At 46.2% G+C, this 25,566-nt stretch overlaps 1 protein-coding gene across 1 annotated transcript in view; it reads right to left on the bottom strand.

The window, feature by feature from the left end:
* Positions 1-933: 933 nt before the first annotated feature.
* Positions 934-25,566, bottom strand: part of si:dkey-40c11.2 (drebrin-like protein A) — a 47,520-nt gene continuing 22,887 nt past the window's right edge. Inside the window, exons 2-16 of the mRNA XM_061261681.1 lie at positions 21,221-21,276; positions 20,650-20,762; positions 17,540-17,614; positions 10,640-10,777; positions 10,102-10,179; positions 9,614-9,765; positions 9,050-9,104; positions 8,740-8,814; positions 8,490-8,589; positions 6,714-7,034; positions 5,723-6,208; positions 5,045-5,149; positions 4,283-4,386; positions 3,461-3,512; positions 934-1,157 (exon numbers count right to left, since the gene is read on the bottom strand). Coding sequence (XP_061117665.1) covers positions 1,021-1,157; positions 3,461-3,512; positions 4,283-4,386; positions 5,045-5,149; positions 5,723-6,208; positions 6,714-7,034; positions 8,490-8,589; positions 8,740-8,814; positions 9,050-9,104; positions 9,614-9,765; positions 10,102-10,179; positions 10,640-10,777; positions 17,540-17,614; positions 20,650-20,762; positions 21,221-21,276 — 2,047 coding nt within the window. The 3' untranslated portion in view covers positions 934-1,020. The remainder of the gene's footprint in view (positions 1,158-3,460; positions 3,513-4,282; positions 4,387-5,044; positions 5,150-5,722; positions 6,209-6,713; positions 7,035-8,489; positions 8,590-8,739; positions 8,815-9,049; positions 9,105-9,613; positions 9,766-10,101; positions 10,180-10,639; positions 10,778-17,539; positions 17,615-20,649; positions 20,763-21,220; positions 21,277-25,566) is intronic.

The raw sequence follows: 25,566 nt of genomic DNA, 5'->3' as shown, positions 1-25,566 counted from the left end.
TTTTCAAGCAGCAATATTAGCATGTGAAGTAAGTTGATCAAACATTCAGAAATAACACCTGATCAAAATGGCTGATGGAGAATTATTGGAATTACAAGAAGGCAGACAAGTGTGCAATACAGACAGCCACAACATACACACGGCAGAGGGAATTCATAATAATAAACGTTAACAAACAAATAAAGAACAGAATGAAAGGAAATGTATATATATATAATTATCCTGGGGGGAAACTATCACCATGACCAAAATTAAATTTGATTTGGTATCCTGACTCTATTTGACAGACATAATAAAGCATATTTATTCATCATCTGAGCAGCATGTGAATGTGACCTCTGACCTCCTGCATGCGACAGCTGCATGGTTGCATGCACTGCAGATGAACATGTCTGGGGGAAAAGGGAGAGCACAGCCCAATGCAGTGACATCACCGCTGTTTCTGCTCAAAGTGTTCCACCACGTCATCCCATTGGCTGGGAGCAGCCCAACAGAAGGTCATGGCCGCCAGGTTGTTGTGATGTCACACGCCTGTTGCCCAATTCTCAGTAGGGTCAGTCAGTTTTTATACTGTATGAGGATGGGAAAAATTATGACCTTGCTCTGCTGTCAGACCCCAACAATTGATGTCAGATGATGCAACCTGTTCTGCCGTTACTTCACCCAGTCCACAAGATGGACCCTCAGAGGCTGGGAGTGTATTCAGCACCAGTCAGAAGAGCTTTGAAAAGTTGTATCGCTCCACAGCTACACAGCTCTCATCGTTACGCCCTGAAATGGGACCTGGTAGGCCGGTTGGTATTATAGCTGGTCTGAAACCTTGAATGGAGTACACCTTAGTGTTGATCAGTCTCGTATGGTCTGACCACTGTTCCTAGTCCCTGAGGAAGAGAGAGTGAATGTGTGTGTGTGTGTGTGGTGGGGGGGGGGGGGGGGAGGGGAGCGCACGCGCACGTGTGTGTATGTGTGTCAATGTCCGTCTGCCTGTAAGAGCATTGCTGGAGCCTGTGATACTCTCTCTTAGATGGTCTCCACATAATTGGCTGGGAAGAGCCCTTGGCGGCCATCTTTGCTGCAGCCCCTCCACCAGGCATTGTCCACGGTCTCCACGACGCTGATGATGTCACCGAGCTCCAGGGACAGCTCTGATTCGTCCTCTGCAACGGGGGAGACAGGGGAGACAGGAGGGTCATTGGGGGTTGGAAGATTAGGCAGTTCCCCAAAAAAGAGCTGCTGAGACTGCAGTCATGTCACCACGTGAGCGCTACACCTATAATTAAATCAGTGTGACCGTCTCAAAACCAGCTTACATCTCTCTATCATAGTCTTTTATCATCTCTTGGGAAACAGTAAAAAAACAAAAAACAAAAAATAGAAGAAGTCACTCCGAGGGCAGAGGGACACTTATCAGGAACAATAGTTAACACCCCAAGACCAGACTACTGCTCAAAGCCCAGAGGCTTGTTTATCATTTAACCTGCCAGACAGCCACCACTTTTTATCCACCTTGTTTGTTGCAACTAATTGCTAAGCAACAATACATACATTAGGGGAAAGCATCGACTGGATCCTGGCACGGAACCTACTTTGCAGTGGTCAGCCTAAACTCTGTGCCCTTACTGACTGACTGTGCCACCTGCTTGACATTTTGACACTGAAGTAAAAAGAGGAGCAGTTCTGGGTTTTATTCAGCAATTAAGTCCTTGGCTGAATTCCCATGAGGAATTTTCCCTGCATGCTATGCTAACCAACTGGATACCTGAATTGCACTCATCCTAACCCCACACCCCTTTGGCTGGCATTCCAAATCACTAATGCTTGCAGTGTCCTGGTGACAATTACCCAAGGCGTGGGTCTAACTGAGCTCAAAGAGGAAGACCCATTACCTCTACCTCCTGCCATGAGAAGAATGTGGTTTGACTGCCAGATCCAACGCATAAAACAATGAGATTTATAGAAGGTGACTAATCTGTCATAACAACAATAGACTTTGCAGAAGCAAATGTATCCAAACTGTAATTACAGTTTTTGTGGCCTGTATCTCATGACATCTTTTCAGCAGTTGATTAAATTAATTCAATTCAATTCAATTTGCAGGGGGAATACAAAGGAAAAACAAACAGGCCTGAACTCTCCATTCGGAAGAAACACTCAAACATGAGTGGGAAAAATGCACAAATAGGAAGACATCTCAACTTAACCACAATCCATCCACTATATTACGACGTACAATTAATTAGACTCAGCAGGAGACAATCCTCCCCTGGAGCAATGCAGGGTTAAGGGCCAACGACTGTGTGGATCTTATTGTGGCTACACCGGGGATCGAACCACCAACCATGCAGGTCCCAGTCATGTACCTTAACCACTACGCTACAGACCGCCCTATAAAGAGCTGATAAACAGGAATAAGCACTCAAAAGCAGTTCAGCGAAATAACAACAAAAGTCAGGGAGGATGAGATTGGGGGTGGGGGGTTTATGAGGGGTTATATGTATGAAAATAGATAATACAGTCCCCTCCAAAAGTATTGGAACAGCAAGGTCAATTCCTCTGTTTTTGCTATACAGTGTAGACAATTGAGTTTGAGGTCAAAAGATGTACATCAGCTTTTATTTCCTGGTATTTGTATTTAGATTTGAAACATATTACCTTTTGTATCAGACCACCCAATTTTTAGGTGAGAAAAAGTATTGGAACAGATAGTATTTAGGTAAATTAAAGTACATAACACTTAATATTTGGTAACATATCCCTTGCTTGCAATAACTGCATCAAGCCTGCGATCCATTGACAAACAGCTGCAGTTCTTTTGTCATGCTTTTCCAGGCAAAAAGCAGCTTCTTTCAGTTGTTGTTTGTTTTGAGGGGTTTTTCCTTTCTCTTCTATGGTGAGATGCATGCTCAATTGGGTTAAGGTCTGGGGATTTAAAGCTTCCACCTTTTCTCCCGTATGAAGTCCTTTGTGATGTTGGCTCATTGTTTTTGGTCATTGTCTTGCTGCACGATGTTCATGCACGATAGTTTGGAAGCATTTCTTCATAAGTTGACAGACAGAATGTTTTTGTAGACTTCTGAATTCATCCTGCTGCTGCCATCATGAGTTACATCATCAATAAAGATTAAGTGTTATTTACTTTCATTTACTTAAATACTATCTGTTCCAATAGCTTTGCTCACCTAAAAATTGGGTGGTCTGATACCACAAGTGCTGTGTTCAAAGTAATTTAACACATCTAGGTGTAAATATCAGGAAATAAAAGCTGAAATTCTGAACTTGTGTCTCGTGTTCATCTTTTTTATCTCAACCCCAAATGTGTTCAGTGTATTACAAAAACAAAGGAATGGGCCTTGCTGTTCCTATACTTTTGGAGGGGACTGTATATGATTACTGATCCCTCAATAAAAATAGAGTTGCAGAAAGAAATCGGGAGAAAAGCAGCGATAGAAAACGTCCTCACCTGCTTGGTAGTCATAAAGAGCCCGCACACACACCTTCCGGTCGGGAGAGTCCTGTGGCAGACAGGACGAGGAGGAGAAGAGAGAGATTCACTTTCAACATCAACATCAGATCACATCACAGAGTGAAATAGAACATACTTACTGCACACAGTCAGACAGGCAGGCAGACAGACATACAGACAGACAGACATACATACAGAAAGACAGACAGACAGACAGGCAGGCAGGCAGGCAGGCAGACAGACATACAGACAGACAGGCAGACAGACATACAGACAGACAGGCAGGCAGACAGACATACAGACAGACAGGCAGGCAGACAGACATACAGAAAGACAGACAGACTGACAGACAGGCAGGCAGGCAGACAGACATACAGACAGACAACAGACAGGCAGCAGCTTGACTAATTTATATTCAAATCAGCTGTACAGTAAATAAGCTTAACAGAACTATTTTTGGCCAGAAGCTGAAGGCTCTGTCATGTCAAGCAGAGGAACTTTTCAACTCCTTCTAGTCCTACAGCTAACAAGGACAGTCCAAGTAATGCCACACAAGTACACCAAACACTCATCCTCAACAAGGCTACACGTTTACTCTAAAAATTAATTTATTCATGCGTCTTAAACGTCAGCAAGTCTTGAAACTAAACACCAGCTGGTTTCCTGGAATATTGCAGTCCCATAAACCTCAGGAATTCAGGCAATTCTACAGTATCTTGTAAATGACGTGGATAAAGATGAGAAGCGTGTGAGGAGTAAAAGGCAGGAGACGTGTGGGGCTTGGAGCAGAGGGAATGTGTGATTTGTGGGCAGTGTTACCTCTTCCCCATTCTCTGTGCGCTCGGTGATGATGTCATCTCCTGTCCCATCATGCCTCAGGGCACAGGGAGACAGATCTGTTTCAGAGGGACTGAGGGACCGCTCTGAGAAGGGATAGATTAGTTAATAGATTATATTTTTATATTTTTATGATTATTTGCATCATACGGTAATACACAGAGTAGGGTATGGCTGTGTAGGAAAACAGATAGGGAACTGGCCTGTTACATACTCTACGCAAGGCATGCAAACGTGAACGCAGACTCACAACATACTCAAGCTCTCTGCTGACATACCGTACGCACATTTACCAACGTCTTTTCGTCTTATCTCAGGCTACACACCTCCAATCGACACAGTGGCAGCCTGGTCTAATCAGGTTGGAGTGAAAAGAAGCGGAAAAGATTGCTTCTTCATTTGTAGTTGTTCATTGAACTGTATTTACATCCTGTTTATGTTTCGCACCTCTAGTGGAAATGAGTGGAACTGCAGCACACGTGACTGCACATTTCGGCACGCAAGGCCACATGAAATCTCCCTTGCATTGCTCCTTGCCTGGAACAGCCTTTACTCCGTAAGGTTAGATTCCCGGGAGGGGCCAAGCTGTTGTGCGCTTGCACAAAGATCAACTTGAATCACTCCCGCAAATAACCAGCAGTGGAATGTATTTATAGACTGTAAAATGTGTACACCACTCTGGATGAGGCTGCCTCCCAAATGGCAAAAATTTCAAACGGAAATGTCCCACAGTGCTTGCCGTACCTGTACCGTTCTGTTCCACAGCCTCGATGCCATGTTCCTCAGGGCTCATCCCATTGGTCGGATGCTCAGCTACTTCCTGTACGCCCCCCGCACCTGTAGCCTCCTCTGGGAAGAGAGATTGTGATTGGTTGGGTGAGGCTTCATTTTACACACCATTAATAAATAGGTATTTACTGGTTAAATGCGAGGTACTTGTGTAATAATTAGGAACCTAATTCGATTTCAGATTTAAGAACAATAAAACAAAATTGTTCAGTATTATGAAAATACATTTTACAGCTCGTTTCATACAGCCTTGTAAAATAAAATTAAGCCCTACCATTTGTTTAATTACATTATATTGGACTAGAAAAAATCTGCACCCCCACCGGACTTAATTCATGATATATGATGCAGTTTATGACACAGTATATTTCAGCACAGATAACAGAGAAGTCACATCGCATCAAAAAGTCAAGACAATCAATTCATACATGATTGACCTTTCTCAATGTGGAAGCCATTTTTTTGCGAACTGCAGTGAATTCTATTCACCTCAAAGCACATTAAATACATTAAATACGCTATATATAGCACATTAGTCTAGCATTTTTATAAAGTGTGCAAACATTGGTGGTTATTTCTTTGAGGCAAGTCAAGTTAATTCAAACTAATGGGAACACAACATAATAAATATACCTGTTATGATTGGCTTCTGGTCTGGATGATTGACAGCGTCAGGCTCCTCCTCCTCAGCTTGCTTGTTCAGGATTGGTGCCACGCCAGGAGCACAGCCCATTGGTTCGGAGCCGCCGGGCGGTCCTGCCTCTTCCCTGTCAATCACCGTCGGCTCCTCCTCCTCCTCTTGAGGGTCAGCGTTGTCGGACGGCTCTGTTGCCATGACGAGCACTGCGGCGACCGGCCCGTCCTCGGACCGGCCCGGTTCTGTGTGGACGCCCGCGTTCGGGAGGGGGGCGGCGAGTGGAGACGCGCCCTCCTCCAAGGGAGAGGCTGGCTCAGCCTCCGTCGGCTTCCTCTCCTCTTCCTCCTCTTCCTCAGCCACCGAGGCGATGCTGGTGTCCACCAGCACAGCCTGCACGGTCAGGTCGGCCTCGGGTTCCAGGTCACTCAGCATGCGGGTCGCCACGTACACCTCCGGAGGGGACGGGGGCGGAGTCAGAGGGGCTGTAATCAGAGTCAATACTGTCACCATGGAATTATTCATTAGGGAGGAAGACCTCAACAAATATGAGCTGCAATACCATCGCACACAGTGCAGTTTAACACATAAACACACACACAAACACAAACACACACACACACACACACACACACACACATATACACACAAACACAAACACACACACACACATATACACACAAACACAAACACACACCCACAGGCATTTGTTCTGTAATTGCAGTAAAGCACCAAATTTCACTAACCAGTGGCTTTCAGCTAGGGCAATGAGTTGATTTGTTGAATAACTTAATTACTGAATTATTTAATGGGCTAGAAAAATAAGCCAGCACCCACACCAAACTTATGTCATTATACAGTACATTATAATGTATGCTTAATTATGAAACACTTTATTCTATATTTTATTACTTGTCATATAAGATGTCGATGGCATATAATAATAGTGACATATGTAAGGGTCGGGTCTCTGCGGGTACGCAGTCTTACCGTTGGGCTTCTCCGGTGCGTCAGGGAGGGGCGCAGAGGGAGGGGGGTCCAGGCGGGTGGGGGGGCGCTGGGGCAGAGGCTGAGAGGGAGCAGGGGGGCTGGCGGGGGCAGGGGGTGAGCGCTGGGGGGACACAGAGGGCAGGAAGGTGGGGCTGGTGGGGGAGAGGGGCTGGCAGAAGGGCGAGGTGGGGGTGCGGCTGAAGGGGGACCCCAGGGGGGGGCTGCGGGAGGTGCGGTGGGGGGAGGTGGGGGTGACGGGGCGGCCGAAGATGAAGGCCGTGTCCGTCAGGCTGCGCTGGTACCGCCGGAACGGAGGCTTCACTGCAGAGAGAGAGAGAGAGTCATAATCAGTCACTATCACAATCATAATCACCATCACAATAATCACAATCATAATCACCATCACAATAATCACAATCATAATCACCATCACAATAATCACAATCATAATCACCATCACAATAATCACAATCACCATCACAATAATAATCATCACAATAATAATCACAATCATAATCACCATCACAATAATCACAATCATAATCACAATCATAATCACCATCACAATAATCACAATCATAATCACCATCACAATAATCACAATCACCATCACAATAATCATCACAATAATAATCACAATCATAATCACCATCACAATAATCACAATCACCATCACAATAATCATCACAATAATAATCACAATCATAATCACCATCACAATAATCACAATCATAATCACCATCACAATAATCACCATCACAATAATCACAATAATAATCATCACAATAATAATCACAATCATAATCATCATCACAATAATCACAATCATAATCACCATCACAATCACCATCACAATAATCACAATCATAATCACCATAATCACCATCACAATAATCACCATCACAATAATCACAATAATAATCATCACAATAATAATCACAATCATAATCACCATTACAATAATCACAATCATAATCACCATCACAATCACCATCACAATCACCATCACAATCACCATTACAATAATCACAATCATAATCACCATCACAATAATCACAATCATAATCACCATCACAATAATCACAATCATAATCACCATCACAATCACAATAATCACAATCATAATCACCATCACAATAATCACAATCACCATCACAAGAATCACAATCATAATAATCACAATCACACTCACAATAATAATCATCACAATAATAATCAGAATCATAATCACAATAATAATCATCACAGTAATAATCAGAATCATAATAATCACAATCACCATCATCATCACCACCACATCACCATCATCAACCACTATCATGATCATCATTATCACCATCATCATCATGATCATCATCATAATAATCAAACGAATCGGCATCATCATCATCACAACTATTAATAAAGCTTGTTTTTTCCAATATGTTCCAGAGACTTTCCAGATAAATTATACAGTACAGATAAAAATGTAATACATTCCATTATAAGTGTAAGTATGGATTTTTTTGGAATGTTCTTTTTTCTAGAATTCCACTGCTTTCAATTAGTAGTAATTACTATAACATCAGAATGTTCAGTTACGAACAGTAATAAGATGTTCACCTCCTCCCCTAAACAGAAACAAATATGAATTATTTTGGATTCAAATACTTTTCTACGCTTTACTGAACTATTGGTATCTATGAAACACTCAAAAAAGTGCAAATCCCGCTTTCTGGTCCTCATGGTCAGCTCAGTTGCACCAGGCAAGATCAATCGAGCACAGAGTCTCCTCACCTGTGCGCGGGGAGCCGGGGCTCGTAGACGACGAGGACGACAGCTGTCTGAAGAACTCTCGCGGATTCATGGAGCGCTGAGACACGAGCGCTGCTGCCTCCTGCTGGCCAGGGGGTGAAATTACACGTCACGTAAACTCACTGTGTGCTCTGTGTGACTGGTGATCACTGAGCAGAATGGGAGTTATCATGACAAACTGTGGTAAGAGATGGACAGACGGACAGATGGACAGATGGACAGACGGACTCACAGCTGCTTTCTCGATGGACTCGCTGCGTCTGAAACGAGCTTTCATGTCTTCCTCATGCTCCCTCTGCTGCTGCTCCTGTGATACACACACACACACACACACACATACACACACACACACAAACCACACACACACATGAGCAGAGATACACAGAGACCTCCTGACCCCAGACCCAATCATTCTGATTCATGAACAAGGTAACCTGTCTGTCTCATTCACTCAGACCTGGGTGAACTCATAATGTTGAAGAGGAGCCCCAAAAAGCAGTTGATGAGCACTTGACTGTGTTACGATCCGGGGTTTAACTCACCCATTTAGTTTTCTCGAGCTTCCGCATCTCAGCGTCCTGCTTGGCCTGCAGTTTCCTGAAGGGCAGAGTCATGCTTACATATACTGGAAGCAGTGTATGGCAGCTATGAAAACTGTGACAACTTGCTTCTATGCTCTGCACATCCATAAGATTACACTGCTGCACTACATCTGTGGGACCACGAGGGGCCGCCATTGTCTTTTACTGACTTCTTCATCAGAAAAGTATGGGTGCATGTGTATGTATGTGTGTGGGTAGTGTATGTGAGTGTATGTGTGTGAGTGTGTGTGTGTGTAAGTGTGTATGTGTGTGTGTGTGTGTGTGAGTGTGTGTGAGTGTGTGTGTGTGTGTCTGTGTGAGTGTGTGTGAGTGTGTGAGTGTGTGTGAGTGTGTGTGTGTGTGTGTCTGTGTGTGTGTGAGTGTGTGTGAGTGTGTGTGTGTGTGTGTGTGTGAGTGTGTGTGTGAGTATGTATGTGTATGTGTGTGTGTGTGAGTATGTGTGTGTATGTGTGTGTGTGTGTGTGAGTGTGTGTGTGTGTGTGTGTGTGTATTAGTACTCCTGACCTCTGCTCCTCTATCTGCTGCAGTTTCTCCTCCATCCTGCGGTCCCGCTCCTCCTCCTCTCGGCGCTCCTGCAGTAGCCTCTCTTTCTCCAGCCTCCTCCTGTCCTCCGCGGCCCGCCGGCGCTCCTCCTCCTTACGCTCCTCTTCCTCACGCTGCGGGACAGGGAAGCAGCGTGTTTAATGACTCATCACAACGCACACAGGTGAGGCTCGTTCAGGAATCCAGGAGTAGCCCCATGCTCCATTACTGACACGTGAAAGCCACGAAGCACATCAGCATACATGAACAGATAAACAAGAACATCAGTGATTGAACATTCCAGGGGTTAAAATGCAGACCTGAGAACTGCAATCACCAAAAACCGCAGTGATCAGTTAATCCTGATAATGGTATTTCATTGCAGGGTGGTATTTGGGCTGTTTAATATTGGGAGGGGGGATTGCATCCCATAAATGAAACCCTTGTGGATAACTGAGGGGAGTGTTCACCTCTGCACGTGCCCAGAAGGACTCTCTGTTGATTCTGTGCATCTCCATGGCTGCATTTGTCTTCCTGTAGTTTGTTCCCTGAGCACAGAAAGAAATAAGAATCACCACATGGCCGCTTACACAAAATCCATTACACTGTAATAACCATGCACTAACACATACAGTGCATCTACCACTTGCTTTTATGCAAAAAATATATACATATTTGAATATGAAGGCACAAACAATGCCGTAATGCTGTCTCCTGGTATGCTTTTTTTCCCCAGAATTCGAAGTCAGTGTTCGAGAACACTTCACCAGTACTGATTGTGACATCAGCATTAGAATGTTCAGTTAAGAACATTATAATCTCATAACACCTTAAAGGGTTAACACGGTTTAGAGAGAAGGTGAGACAGGTGATTAGAAAGGTGGCACAGACAAACTGCTAAGCCATTTAATATTTGAATAGCCATCGGCAGAATTGCTTCTGTTGGTAAAACAGTGAAGGGTTGCCCTCGTGTGGCTGCAGCAGGTACTGCACAAAACGGAGACGCACCACAGTCTCCTCCTTCTCCACGGCCCGGGGGCTCCGTTTCAGACGCTCCGGTGGGGCTGCTGTCTTACTGACGATACTGTTAACCTTCTCCTCCGTCACGTCCTCTGGGCGGGTAGCGGCGATGAAGATATTCGCCTCCTGAAGGAATGAAAGAACAAAAGAGAGAAAGACAGACAGGCAAGAGGAGAGAAAATGAGAGATTCGTCGGTCAACCAATCAATGTTTACATTGCTTAGCGCCTTTTATAAACGGAATCTTTACCACACTGCATGTCACAGTGAACATTGATGGAAGGAATTTAAAGCATTTAAGTCAGCAAGTGAAAAACATATCTTCCTGCTTTTAACAGGCCATCATATTGAACTCCCAGAAAAAATGTAAAGATTTCTTGTCAAGACACTGCACAAAAAGATGATATTCCTTTCTGAGAGTCCACTTCCTGTCCCCTGGCTCTACTTCCTTTATAATTTATTCACTCACTCAACAGAGAAAGTGTAATATCAATATAAACATTTAGTTCAGGTAGTTGAAATAAGTGAGCCCAATTTTCAAGTGAAAGAGAAGCAAGAGAGAGCCTGAGAGTGACTATGATATTATGATAGAAATGGGATGAATTTACAGTTCATTGTTCATATCCTATCTATGTGTCCATAAAAACCTCATAAAACAGAGATGTTTTCCGCATGTTTGAATATTAATTCTGCTATGTGAATGCAGCAATATACTCGTTGTCTCTCTAATTCAAATTCAAGTAGCTTTATTAACAAGGCAAATTGCCAAAGCACACATATAAATAATACTGAAAATAATAATAATGGTGATGATAAATGTAACAATATATAATATATATTAACTATTAAGTGTTAAAGTATAACAATAATGGCCACAGCTAGAACAATACATACATCCCTCTCTCACTCTCTAAATGAAGCAGACCATGGCAGACCCACAGTGAAGTGGTGACAGTTGTGCATATCTGGCCAGTGAGCAGACTCAGTTGTGGGCTGAGCTGTGGTTGGCTGGGCTGGGGTTCTCTGTAGGTGTCACGGTAACGCTCATTAAACTTACGCTTTAACGACCCTCACCCCCCAAACGCCCCTGTATCCTGTCTGCCTCTGTTCATGTACGGAGAGAGAGAGCCAAACCACGTCAGATGGAATTCTGCTGGAGAATAAGACTCTAAACAGAGGAAGGAGCAGGAAAGAAAGGCTTTCTCTTTCTCTCCCTCTTTCTCTCCCTCCCTCCTTCCTCTCTCTCTCCCCTCTCTCCCTCCCTCCTTCCTCTCTCTCTCTCTTACTCCCTCTCCCTCTCTTCAATGCCCCCCACGTACCACCCCCCCACCCCCCGCCACCATCCCTCTCCATATCTGCTGGAGGTATGTGAAATCCTGCCCAGTGTGTTACTCTTGGCCTGGCTGCTGTGCAACAGAATCTGGTAATAATGAGGGGGGGGGGGGGGGAGCCAGGCTGCGGGAATCACATCTGGGCGCTAGGAGACGTTAGCTGATGCATGAGTTTTGAGTTGTACACCACCCGACACGTCCCTCAGTGGAAGTTCTGTCCATTTCTGGCAAAAAAAAGTCCTTTCCATGTTTCTGAAAACTGTTTAAAAAAAGAAAGGAATTTGATAATGATTTTAAAATAATTCCCTCTCCTGAATTTATACCCATTAAATTGCTGAGATTGAATAGGAAGCAAGAATGGAACAATAAGTGGGCTGCCAGTGTTTCCCAGGGGAAGGGTTTGGACGTCACATGACCGTTGGCCAGGGCCCAAGCCTTGAAGCCGTGGCTCTGTATGGGATTAAACCCTGCTGGTCACAGGCCCTGTTTCAGTGTGTGTGCTAACTGTGTGAGCTTACCGTCCTCTGACACGCACACACACATACAGACACACACAGACACACACATAGTGTACACACGCACACACATACACACAGACACACATAGTGTACACAGACACAGACACAAACAATGTATACACACAGATACACACACACTCAGACAGACACATAGTGTACACAAACACACACGCACACTCAGATGCACACAGTGTATACACACAGACACACACACACACACACTCAGATGCACACAATGTATACACACACGCACTTACTCACACACACGTGCATACTAATAGCCTGTCCATTTGTTAAGCTGGGTCATTAATCTGAGCTCACAGGGACTGTGTATTTGAGGGCAGCGCTAAAGACTCCTTACTTCTCTCTAACTGTACAGAACCAGGGGGAAAGGAAAGATGAATGAACTCACACTGAGAGCTTCTTCACAGTCTGTTATTACCCCTCCCATTACAGCATGTATGCCCCAGGGCATTCTGGGACAGACACAGGCCCCATTAAGAACCACAGTGCCTTAACCCCCCCCCCCCCCCCCTCCCCCCATCTGATGCCTGATCCTGCCCACGCCCTGCCTTTCAGCCTATCAGAATCAGTGCCAGATGAAGATCCACCATGGATGGAAACCTTGTTTGATGTTTCATACCAATCAAAGATTCATTTCGGGTGAGCTTACTAAAACTAAAACTGTAGCCATGCTGAATATGCCTCACACCCCAGACCAGACCTGGGTCAAATAAAGTCAAGTAAATGGTTGGCATTTATATAGCGCCTTTATCCAAAGAGTTGTACAATTGATGCTTCTCATTCACCCATTCATACACACACTCACACACCGACGCCGATTGGCTGCCATGCAAGGCGCCAACCAGCTCGTCAGGAGCATTTGGGGGTTAGGTGTCTTGCTCAGGGACACTTCCACACAGCCCGGGCAGGGGATCGAACCGGCAACCCTCCGACTGCCAGACGACCGCTCTTACTGCCTGAGCCATTGTTTTAGATTCAAACACTTTTCTGTGCTTGACTGGTTTTGCCTGGTGCAATTGAGTGCACTTTTTGAGAGCATTTCATAGGTTCCGATACACCAGACAAGCTCCTGGACGACGTGTGTCTCTCACCACACAATCCCACCCAGATCAAAACCAGTCACAGAAGCCCTACGTTCAACATTTCCCAACCTAACCTTTGACCCGCATCCCCCCGAATGAGGAGGGAAGGCTCTCCTGCGGGTCCTGAAAAGGACTCCGATAACGCGGGCACACGCGCGATCCTCCGGCCCAGACACGCAGGAGGACGGAAGTTTGGGAGAATCCGGCTGTAATCCCCGGCACTGACAGAGCGCTTAGGAAGCTGGCGCTGCTACACAAAGGCCACAGATCTGGATCTTTATTCAGCCCGCGGCCACCGCACCCCCCAGAAACAAGGTCTGACTGCTCCAAGAAAACATCTGCAGAGAGGGCGAAATCAGCAGCGGAGAAATAGGGTGGGCAGAGGAGCTCAGCTCGTGTTGGCACACAAGTCAGAACGCGTCCCGTTTGCACACACTGGTCCACACAGCCGCCATTTTGTTTTGTGCCCGCGCCAGGTTCCGCATTACCTTGGGGCACCGGACCAAGGACAAAACAAGGTGGCTCCTGTAGGTCAGGGAACATAAACTGCTGGTTCTCCACTCTCCCTTTACAGGGGAGTCAGGTGCGAAAACAGTAGCACTAATTATCTGAGAGAATGAGAATTTTGATTCTCGGGCCAGAGCTAATGATCCCTGCTCTAGGCTCTGACACACAAAGTAAACAAAGACCTGATTTATCTCTCATAATCAGGATAAAGTTTTGAATGGTTCAGATTATAACAACAAAGCGACGACTGTCTGAATTAATACCTGGGAATTATGAGTGATCCATGGGAAGCCTGGGGTAAAAGAAGAACCTGCGGCATCGTTAGAGTTACTACAAAACTCTCCCATCTTATATTGTCTTGCAAATTGGATGGGATAAAAAGCTGATTAACTGGAAGTCCTTGGAAAGGGCTGCCAATGTATTTTTTTTTTAAGTGAATACTCTTAAGTGTTGAGCGATCACTTGTTAAATAAAGCCCTTCCCCTGAATGAGGAGAGTTCATCTGCAGGTATGTTTGACTTGGCATTTTCTGAGTTTGGAGACTGAGCAGATGCCCCACAGGGCTGGAGACTGGAGTGTGTGGAACAGCTTTGCTGTGCGCTTTAACCCTTTGAAGAGTAGGATTTTTTTAGAATGTTCTTTCAACATTCTAAGTCAGAGTTCTAGAACTCCATTCCTTTCAGTTACCAGATAGTGGTTGTTACATCAGCATTAGAATGTTCAGTTAAGAAACATTCTAATCACATATTTGTGACCTCACACTTTAGACAGTTCAAATGTCACATATGCCCCAGCCCTGGGGCTATTAAATGTCTTAAACCTGTAAACTTCTGAAGATCTGCCGCAGCATTTTGGAATGGGCGGTTTGGGGTGTTTTTCCCTCGCCTGGCTGGATTGCAGTGCCTTCGGCTCACTGGATAATCAGGGGGCGGCCCCTCCCATGTCAGAACACTTTCACAGAGACATGTTTATTGGCTTTGTTAGAGTCCATCTGACAATAATCAGAGGTATGGGAATTGATTACCCAGAAAGCAACTGAGGGTGGGGGTCTGTGATGGGCCTGCCCTGACCGTTCATCACACCCACGCAGACGCACACACACACACACACGCACACACATACACACACACACACACACACACACACAAGCACACATGCAGAGACATGCACATGCACATACACACACACACACACATATACACATACACATGCACACACAGACATGCACATACACACACACACACGCACACATGCAGACACATACACACACACACGCACACACATACACACACACACACACACACACGCACACATGCAGACACATACACACACACACACACACGCACACATGCACATACACATGCACACACAGACATGCACATACACACACAGACATGCACATGCACACAAACACACACATGCACACACACACAGACACGCACATGCACACATACAGATACATATGCACAGACACACACACAGACATGCACATGCACACATACAGATACATATGCACAGACACACACACAGACATGCACATGCACACATACACACACACATGCACACACATATATGCATACACAGAGATTTGGTAAGATGTTATGGGAGTTTTTGAAAGAGGGAGGGGGGTTGTCGTGGTGGGGGGTGGTCACAAAGGTTCCCAGGCCTGATATTCCTTTCAGCCTCCCAGAGAGAAAACACTACAACCATGCCTGGAATGCCTCAGCTGTTGCCTGGGTGACATGCCTTTATTTGGGAATCTGTGAATAAGCCTGTTTGGTTGGATACGAAAAGGACCCATAAAAGTGTCTTTCAGATGCATGGAAATTTTAAATAAACAGCAGTATTGTGTAGGGCCAATCAGAACACAGCACTGCACAGACCAGCGTTCCAGACTGTCTACTCAGCACACAATCACTGGGATTCGAGTGTGTCACATCATTCACTCATAGCCTGGTGATTGTACAAGAGCCCACTGGTACACTCTATACATCCCCCATCATAACAAACAAGCCCCCCAAGCGCGCACACACACACACACACACACACACTCAGACACACATACACACGCACACAAACACTGATACACACACATATACGTACATACATACATACACACACAAACACACACATATACACACACACACACACACACACACAGATGGTTGGGGACAGCTATTCTATCACTTATCCTTCCCCTGACCCATCAGCCAATGAGAGACAGATTGTGCTGCACCTGCGATCGTGTTCAGGCCAATCGCATCACACATGCTCAGGGCAGAGGCGGAAGCGGACAGATCTCCCGCCAAAACCACATCCTGCAGACGCACTGCGCTGACAACCGCAACTACGGGATAACGCTGAGGCCGCGATTATTTATCAACAGTGGAAGAGTCGCCAAAGGAGGGGCGCATTCCCGCTCAGCGCAAACAGGAACATCCGAGAGGGAGAGAGGAGGGAGAGAGGAGTTCACTTCATTTCCTGCCGTGCTCATGGGCCTTCTGAACGCTTCCAAATGTTGGAGCTGGAACGCGATGGCCCTTGCTCAACACAGCGAGTGTTTGTGCATCGCTAACTTTCTGCCACTGGCTTTCCCTGCAGAGCAGCAGAGCAGCCATGTACAGATGTGCTCTGTGTGGAACTCACACCCTAGACCGAGGGCGGGCAGCAAGGGCTTTATATTCATTTAGAAATGCTGACGAAAATGCAGCTGCCTGAATCAGCCAGTAGATTAATATTGATGCTGTACCCGAAACTGATGTATCTGATACTTTACTGATACTGATTTATCAGATAGCTACTGATATACTGTAACTGATACTGCACTGATACTAATGTATCAGATAGCTACTGATATACTGTAACTGATACTGCACTGATACTAATGTATCAGATAGCTACTGATATACTGTAACTGATACTGCACTGATACTAATGTATCAGATAGCTACTGATATACTGTAACTGATACTGCACTGATACTAATGTATCAGATAGCTACTGATATACTGTAACTGGTACTGCACTGATACTAATGTAACTGATACTGCAACTAATACTCTACCTGATACTGTATCTGATACTGTATCTGATACTGATGTATCATATACTGATATAACTAATACTCTCAGTATGAGTGACACTGATGTATCATATACTGATATAACTAATACTCTCAGTATGAGTGACACTGATGTACCATATACTGATATAACTATATATACTGTATATACTGAGGTATCTGATACTGATGTACCGGACACTCTCTCTGGTTGTGGAAAGAGAGTGGGGGGCCACACAGAAACACATCACTGCTGGGGGAAAGAGAGTGGGGGGCCACACAGAACCAGATCACTGCTGGGGGAGGCGCTCAGAGGAGGGACAGACAGACGAGGACAGAGGGACAGAGTGTGACATCATCGCTCACCTTGAAGAAGACCTTGATGGCGGGAATGTGGCTGGCGCACTCATCTCTACGCCGTTCTCCCACCCCTTCCCCCACCTGCAGACATCACAACAGCCCATTAAAACACGTGACACAATAGGGGCAGCCTGTAGCCTGGTGGCTGAGGTACATGACCGGGAGCCGCAAGGTTGGTGGTTCAAGCCCCAGTGTGGCCATGATAAGATCCACACAGCTGCTGGGCTCTTGAGCACGGCCCTTAACCCCACATTGCTTCAGGGGGGGATTTTCCCCTACCAAGTCTAAACAACTGTAAGTCACTTTGGATAAAAGCATCAGCTAAATAACAAATTATAACATAGTTATTACAACATAACATACTGACAACATACTGGCCATTCAGCCCAACAATGCTAGCATTTAGAGTGTCCCTAAGATAGTATCTAGCACCATATCAAGACTTGAAAATCTGCCTCCACTATATGCATGATATTCCACACAGCGACCACTCTCTGTGAAAAAATACTTCCTAATATCTGTGCGGAATAAAACATTGCCGGTAATTTCCTTTGCAGATACTAGCAACATTAACAGCAGAGCCTCTCTTTAAATGAAATATTTTTCAGGATATTGAGACAAATTTTTTGGGGAGCAATAAAACCATCACAGCCCACCAAGACATGGCTTCCACAAAGTTTTTCCAGGGTATCACGTAATTTGAGTGAGCCCCGCGTTTTACAGCTTGCAGTGACTAGAACCCATCTTTCACACCGGAATCATGGAATAATAGCTGTATCTACAGCAGCCAAGACACTAGGTAAGCTGAGTGGAAATCACAGTTCTATTCGCCCTAAGACATTTTGGATCATGTATTTCACATTTATTTCACAACTAGCCACAAAGGTCCATTGTTTTCAAAAGGTTGAGAAACTTGTTCATACATTGCCAAAAATTGAGACATTGAACATACAAACATAACACTACTGGAAGTGTGTGTGATGTGTGTGTGTGTGTTGGCATATACTCAGGACCACTTTATTAGGGAGACCTGTACACCAGCTTGTTAATGCAAATATTTAATCAGCCAACCATGTGGCAGCAACTAAATGCATAAAAGCATGCAGACGTGGTCAAGAGGTTATCTGCTGGGATTTTCATGCAGTTTCTAGAGCTTGCAGAAAATGGTACGGAAAACCAAAAACATTCAGTGAGCAGCAGTTCTGCGGGCAAAAATACCTTGTTAATGAGAGAGGTCAGTGGAGAAGGGCCATATTGGTCAAAGATGACAGTAAGGTAACGCAAAAAAAACCACACACAACAGTGGTATACAGAAGAGCATCTCTGAAGACACAACGTGTCAAACCTCTCAAGTGGATAGGCTACAGCAGCAGAAGACCAATAAGTCTAATAAATACCTAAAAAAGTGCTCACTGAGTGTACAGTACGTGTATGTTTGTGTGTGTGTGAGTGTGTTTTCATGTGTGTGTGAGGGTGTTGTGTGCACAAATGTGTGTATGAGTCTGAGGTTGTCCACAGCAAAAACTCAAATCAACTTTGGTTGGCGGGTTGGCACATAAGTACTGTATCCGGTAAACTGCACACAGTAAAAATAGCTCGTATTTGATTCGAGGATTACAGTAAACACAATGATGTCTGTGGTCTGTGATGACACATAGCTGCACAGTACAGAACTGGCGCCTTGGAGCTGCTACAACGGTGCCATCGGGACCAAGGACACCAATTAAGCAGGATCACAGACCACCAGAAGCACAGAAAAGTCCTGATGACAAGCCTCTGTGTGCTGACTCATTCAGCCCAGCATCCCTGCAGACACACGGAGACCACACTCCCAGGATTGAATCTCACAATGGGGGGAAATGTGTCCGGTAAGGATGAAGGCAACGAGCATGTCACACAAAACTGAGCCAGCTGTCATCTGGGGACAAGCTTCTCGTATGGACGGCGAGTGCATCATCTCGAAAACTGTTACCCCCACCCGAGCAGTGCAGGGGCCGGTTCTGGGGGTAACCCAATCCTGGAGCATTCCGATGTGATGTCTCAGGGTTCTGATATAGGGAAATGTAAGGTTTTGTTTTCAAAGAACGAGTAATAGTTTTTGTAGTTGTAGTCTTGTTTTCAGCAAGCACTCCATCTGCTAGCATGTATGCTTGAGTGTGAGTGAACGTGTGTGCGTGTGTTTGCATATGTGCCCATGTTTACGTGAGAGAAACTGTGCATGTGCTGGTATGTCTGCCTGTGTGTGTGTGTGTGTGTGTGTATGTCTGTGTGTATGTGTGTGTGTGTTTGTGTGTGTGTAAGAGGCACAGAGGAAGTGTGTAAATGGCAAGGATAACCACTCTGCCCATCCCCCTTTTCCCAAGCCTCCCTGCCTCACTGGCTACAGATGCGACCTATGACCCCTCCTATACAACATTCCGAGGAGTCGTCATGGAAACAGGAGAGGCACTGAGAACATTCCCAGCATCCCTCCCCAGCCCTGAGCCCAGAGCTAAGAGCTGTCTCGAGTTCAAAAGCCCTTTCACCTAAAAGTCCAGAAATGGAACAGTCAATCACAGCGGCTCCTCCAATCACAACTTGACACAGATACCAATGACCTCACTTCCATCCAATTAATCCTGTTATTTACCAGCTTTATCAGGAGGGCTATAACACAGCCTGTATGTGCTTTATAAAGAGCAGGACATGAAGGTCCTTACTTTCTCTGTTACCTCATTGTATCATATATCTCACAAGCCTTTGTGTCATCGACAATGTAACATAATTATTTTATCCAAAGTGACGTACAGTTGATTAGACTAGGCAGGGGCCAAATGCTAGTTATTTAGCTGATGCATTTACCCAAAGTGATGTACAGTTGATTAGACTAGGCAGGGGGCAATCCCCCCCCAGAGCGATGTGGGGTTATGGGCCTTGCTCATGGACCCAAAAGCAGCACAGATCACATGGTGGCTACACCAGGGCTTGAACCACCCACCTTCCAAGTCCCAGTCATTCACCTTCTCCGCTAGGCTACAGGCCTCTCTCTCAGTGTAAAAAAACAGAGTAAGAGTACGAGAACCCGGTCACTGTCCCAGTGGTCATGTGCTACGCTATGCCAGCTCCTATTGGCTCACCCAGGCGATCAGCACGATCCGCCGCTGTCCCGACTCCTGCGGACTCATCCGGCACAGTCCGTACAGCGGCCTGTTGGCGTGAAACTTCTCCGCCAACTCCAAAAAGCCACCCGCTGCTCCGGGAGAGAGGGGGGGAGAGCCGGCAGAGCGAGGGAGATAGAGGGAGGTGAAGGGGAGAGGAGAAGGGAGGAAAGAGAAGGAGGGAGAGTGGCAGATAATAAAAACATGATAAATCTTTCGCAAGCGTGCCATGGTTTAAGATAGAATAAGCACATAAAACTATTGGCATTTCGAATCACGTAAATTAAAGCAGACATGATAAGCAGGGCCCGCGTTGGACCAGTGATTTAAGTGCCTGTGGTCCTCCTATGCAAACAACTCCCACTCATTCCTTATTTGAGAATTCTGGAGGGGCCCAGGTTATGACAGCACTGCGATTGTTCAGTCTGATCCCGGATCAGTGTTGGAATGCCGGACGTTTAGGAGATAAGGTGGCAGCGGAACACATTGTTGACAGAACACATGAAGAAGAAGAACCTTCTGGTTCCAATCATGGCGCAGGTGACTTTACCTCCAGAGTCGGAGAGCTTGAGGTTGTTGCTCGCCCCATCGTAGTTAAACAGAGCCCTGGAGAGAGAGAGAAAGACACTGTCAGAGTCACGTATCCGCAAACATGATCCATTCATTGTGACATGTGCCATAACAAATCTTCGTGACTTGCCGACCCACGGGACCTCTTTTGAGGTTTACGGAAAAGCCAGACACGCGAACCTGCCATTTTAAACGTTGTCTTGGAAGCCCCTGTAAATCTCACTGGACAGAAGTCAGTAAAAAATGCAGCAATACGCTTATAATGAAACACCATAGGCTTACAGGGGTTTTAAAAGGGGATTCATTTGTGGCCTGTATCTGAATCCCACATTCTGGATCAAGACCGCAATAAAATACTCCTGGAGCACGTCCAGTTCCACCGCTCGGTCAGTGAATCACCACCTCCAGCCCACCGATAGGATATTCATCCCGTCTCCAGGAATCCAGCCTGTGGGCAGCGGTGTGCAACATGTGCGAAATCTCTCCACGCATGGAACGGCACAGACTCAAACAGCTGCATTCATTCGCCGTACCACAAAATGGCCCCCCCAGTGGCTGTGGATTTAGAGCACGTTTACACTGGAAAACAAATCCCCTCTTACACCACAGCTCTTTCAGCGGGCTTCACGTCTATCGGCTGGAATTAAACAGTTCATATGCCCCACAGGGCCTTTGTGTAGGACTGTTATGATAAGAGCAGAAACGCTGCTTCACACGCAGTAGTATTTTGTACTTTGGGGCTATGGAACCTGCCTAACTACTCCCAGAAGCCAGTTTCAAGTCGTGACTAGTCGCATATGTCAGTCGCATTCAAGTGTTTCAACTTGATTGCCAGCATTGAGTGGAGTCTTAGAAAACTCTCTGAGAGTGAGTGATGTCGCGGTTCAGCTCATAATGAGAGATCTCACGGTTCAGCTCAGAGTGAGAGATCTGGTGGTTCAGCTCAGAGTGAGAGATCTGGTGGTTCAGCTCAGAGTGAGAGATCTGGTGGTTTAGGTCAGAGTGAGAGATCTGGTGGTTCAGCTCAGAGTGAGAGATCTGGTGGTTTAGGTCAGAGTGAGAGATCTGGTGGTTTAGGTCAGAGTGAGAGATCTGGTGGTTTAGGTCAGAGTGAGAGATCTGGTGGTTTAGGTCAGAGTGAGAGATCTGGTGGTTCAGCTCAGAGTGAGAGATCTGGTGGTTTAGGTCAGAGTGAGAGATCTGGTGGTTCAGCTCAGAGTGAGAGATCTGGTGGTTCAGCTCAGAGTGAGAGATCTGGTGGTTTAGGTCAGAGTGAGAGATCTGGTGGTTCAGCTCAGAGTGAGAGATCTGGTGGTTTAGGTCAGAGTGAGAGATCTGGTGGTTTAGGTCAGAGTGAGAGATCTGGTGGTTCAGCTCAGAGTGAGAGATCTGGTGGTTCAGCTCAGAGTGAGATCTGGTGGTTTAGCTCAGAGTGAGAGATCTGGTGGTTTAGCTCAGAGTGAGAGATGCCGGTTCAGCTCAGAGTGAGAGATCTGGTGGTTCAGCTCAGAGTGAGAGATCTGCCGGTTCAGCTCATGCCATTGGGTTCTGAGGGATGCTGAAGCTAAGACTGGAGCAGTGACAAAAACCTGATCTGAGGGGGGATGAGATGAATCATGGGAAATCGCATGCTATATCAACACAAATACACACAAATGCACACAAACACACACGCACACGCACGCACACAAACACACGTACACATGCACACACACACACACACACATAGTACACAGGCAGATGCTCACACACAAACACACACTGTCACAGCATGGCATTGGCATCACACATCAAAAGATAGGGCGGCCGGAACACACATCAGAGTCGCCTCCCAAACACAGTCAGGAAACACACTAAACCCCGACCCCTCTTCAATGTGGAACAAACAGCACAGAAAGCTCCATCTGAGAGCCAGACACATGGACCTGCGCTTGTCCCGAAAGCCCCAGTAAATCTCCTCGGACAGAAGTCAGTAAAACATGCACCTATAGGCTTTTAAGAGGGGTTTCATTTGTGGCCAATATTTGAATCCCACATTCTGGATCAAGGCCGCAGTGAAATACTCCTGGAGGAATTCCGGCTGAGCGCTTGCTCAATGAATCACCACCTCCAGTGCGCACATATTCATCCCGTCTCCAGGAATTCAGCACATGAACTGTGACATGTAAAAAAAACACAGAACACTGCAAAAAATCTGTCTTAACAAGTGTTTTGGTCTTGTATAAAATCACCTCAGTGTGCCCCCTCCCTCCGCGCCCCCTCCCTCCACGCCCCCTCCCTCAGGCGGACATGAGCGCACTGGCCCGCGAGGTGGAGAGCGCTGCTGACATCAAAGCCCCGCCGTCGGGGAGAAGCAGAGAGGGGCTGTCAGACAGGAACTCATCTCTGGAGCTCGTAAATCTGCCTCCTGCCCCGGCTGCTCACGCCGGGCTGGCGTGCCAGCGAGGCCCTGAGCACGGGCGGACACGGCCGGAGAGAGGGGGCAGGGCTCCGCCCCTCCCTGACCGCTCCAAATGTCACCGCTCACGCGTGGGGCACGGCCCCGAGACGCATCATTCCTCCGCCCTCAGAGAGCCCTTTCAGTGGAACACACTCAGAGGGGGCCTCTGGGGATCTCAACACACACACACACACACACACTCACACAGAATACACAGTTACTTACACACACACACACACACACACACAGAATACACACTGTTACTTACACACACACACACACACTCACACAGAATACACAGTTACTTACACACACACACACACACACACAGAATACACACTGTTACTTACACACACACACACACACACACACACACACACACACAGAATACACACTGTTACTTACACACACACACACACACAGAATACACACTGTTACTTACACACACACACACAGAATACACACTGTTACTTACACACACACACACACACACACACACACAGACAGGCATACAGGCAGGGAGACAGATAGACAGACAGACAGTCAGTCAGACAGAGACAAACGGACAACAACTGACAGATACTCCTAAAAACATGTTCTTTTCACAGCAACAAGTCGCCTCTTTATCTCATAACCTCAACAATTCCACTTAAATTGCATAATGTTATCTTCAATAATCAAACCCGCTTACAAACACTTGGCTTTAAATTAAACCTTCCAAAACACAAGAGGCACTAAACAGGGTCTGTATGACAGGCCTGCTCAGCAGTGTAATGTCATAGAGAGATGAGCAGGCAGGCAGCTAGCCTCCTATAAACCCCGTCTCTCTCTGCTCGCCTATCCAAATAACAGACCTCCCTCCCCACTGCCACCATCCCAAATCTACCCCCCATGCAGCAGACACCGCCCGGGACAAAACACAAGCAGACAGACCCCCCAATTAAAGCTCGCATCTGGCAACCTCAACCCCTCATTTTACCAAATTAGAGGATTATTGCGAACACAATTGTGCCGCGTTTACAGGAGAGGCAATGAAAGGGACCCCCAGAACAGGGTGTAATTACGCACAATACCGCCATTGTGCTGTTAGCCTAACACTGTAGCACACGGCCATCTAACTGCCACCCACAACACCAGGAAACCCCCCCCAAAACTAAAATCCCTAACGAGGCCCTGCTGTAATTAACCCCATTAGCTCTCCTGGGATTTGCTAAGATTAACCTGTTTGCCCACCCCCCCCCCCCCCAACCCCTTCTACATAGTTCGGGCCGACCTTGGGTCAAATAGTATTTGTAAAGGATTCAAATACTTTTCTGCGTTTGACTAAGCTTGCCTGGTGCATTGGAACAAATTAAATGATCCCAACAGTGTAAACTCCGCCCACCTGCTCCTCCTTGAAGGCTCAAATGCATCAGGCAAGATCATAAGGGCGCCAGAAACAATATTTGAATCCAAAACAAATAAAATTTGAAACCAGGTCCGCCTGTTCTCACAATTTTAAAGGGCTGTAACTCGTACACAGTTAACTCCATATGGACGTAAATATCCACAGAGTGCAGACTGTCTCTCTTCCTGCAGTGGACCTTGTAGGAATCAGAACCCTTTGAAATTGTGTCACTGTCCAAAAATGTATAGAACTCACTGTCGTGTTCTGTGTTGGCTCTTAACAGCACTGGTTCCAGTGTGTGTGTCTTTCCTGTAATCTACTTCTCAGCCCATAACAAAATAGTTTATGTCGCACCCCCCGCCCCGAAACCAGCGCCAGAAACATTCTTAGAGTGGGCCCCTGCCGGGGGTTAGGTCATGAGGGAGTTCAAGGGTCGTGACAACGGTGCAAAGGAGTTACCACTGCGTCCAACTAATCTTCCCCCGTTTACCGACTCCCT

This window comes from Conger conger, chromosome 11 (genome assembly GCF_963514075.1).
Source record: "Conger conger chromosome 11, fConCon1.1, whole genome shotgun sequence".
Taxonomy (NCBI): domain Eukaryota; kingdom Metazoa; phylum Chordata; class Actinopteri; order Anguilliformes; family Congridae; genus Conger; species Conger conger.
This window is presented reverse-complemented; position numbering and strand designations above follow the sequence as displayed.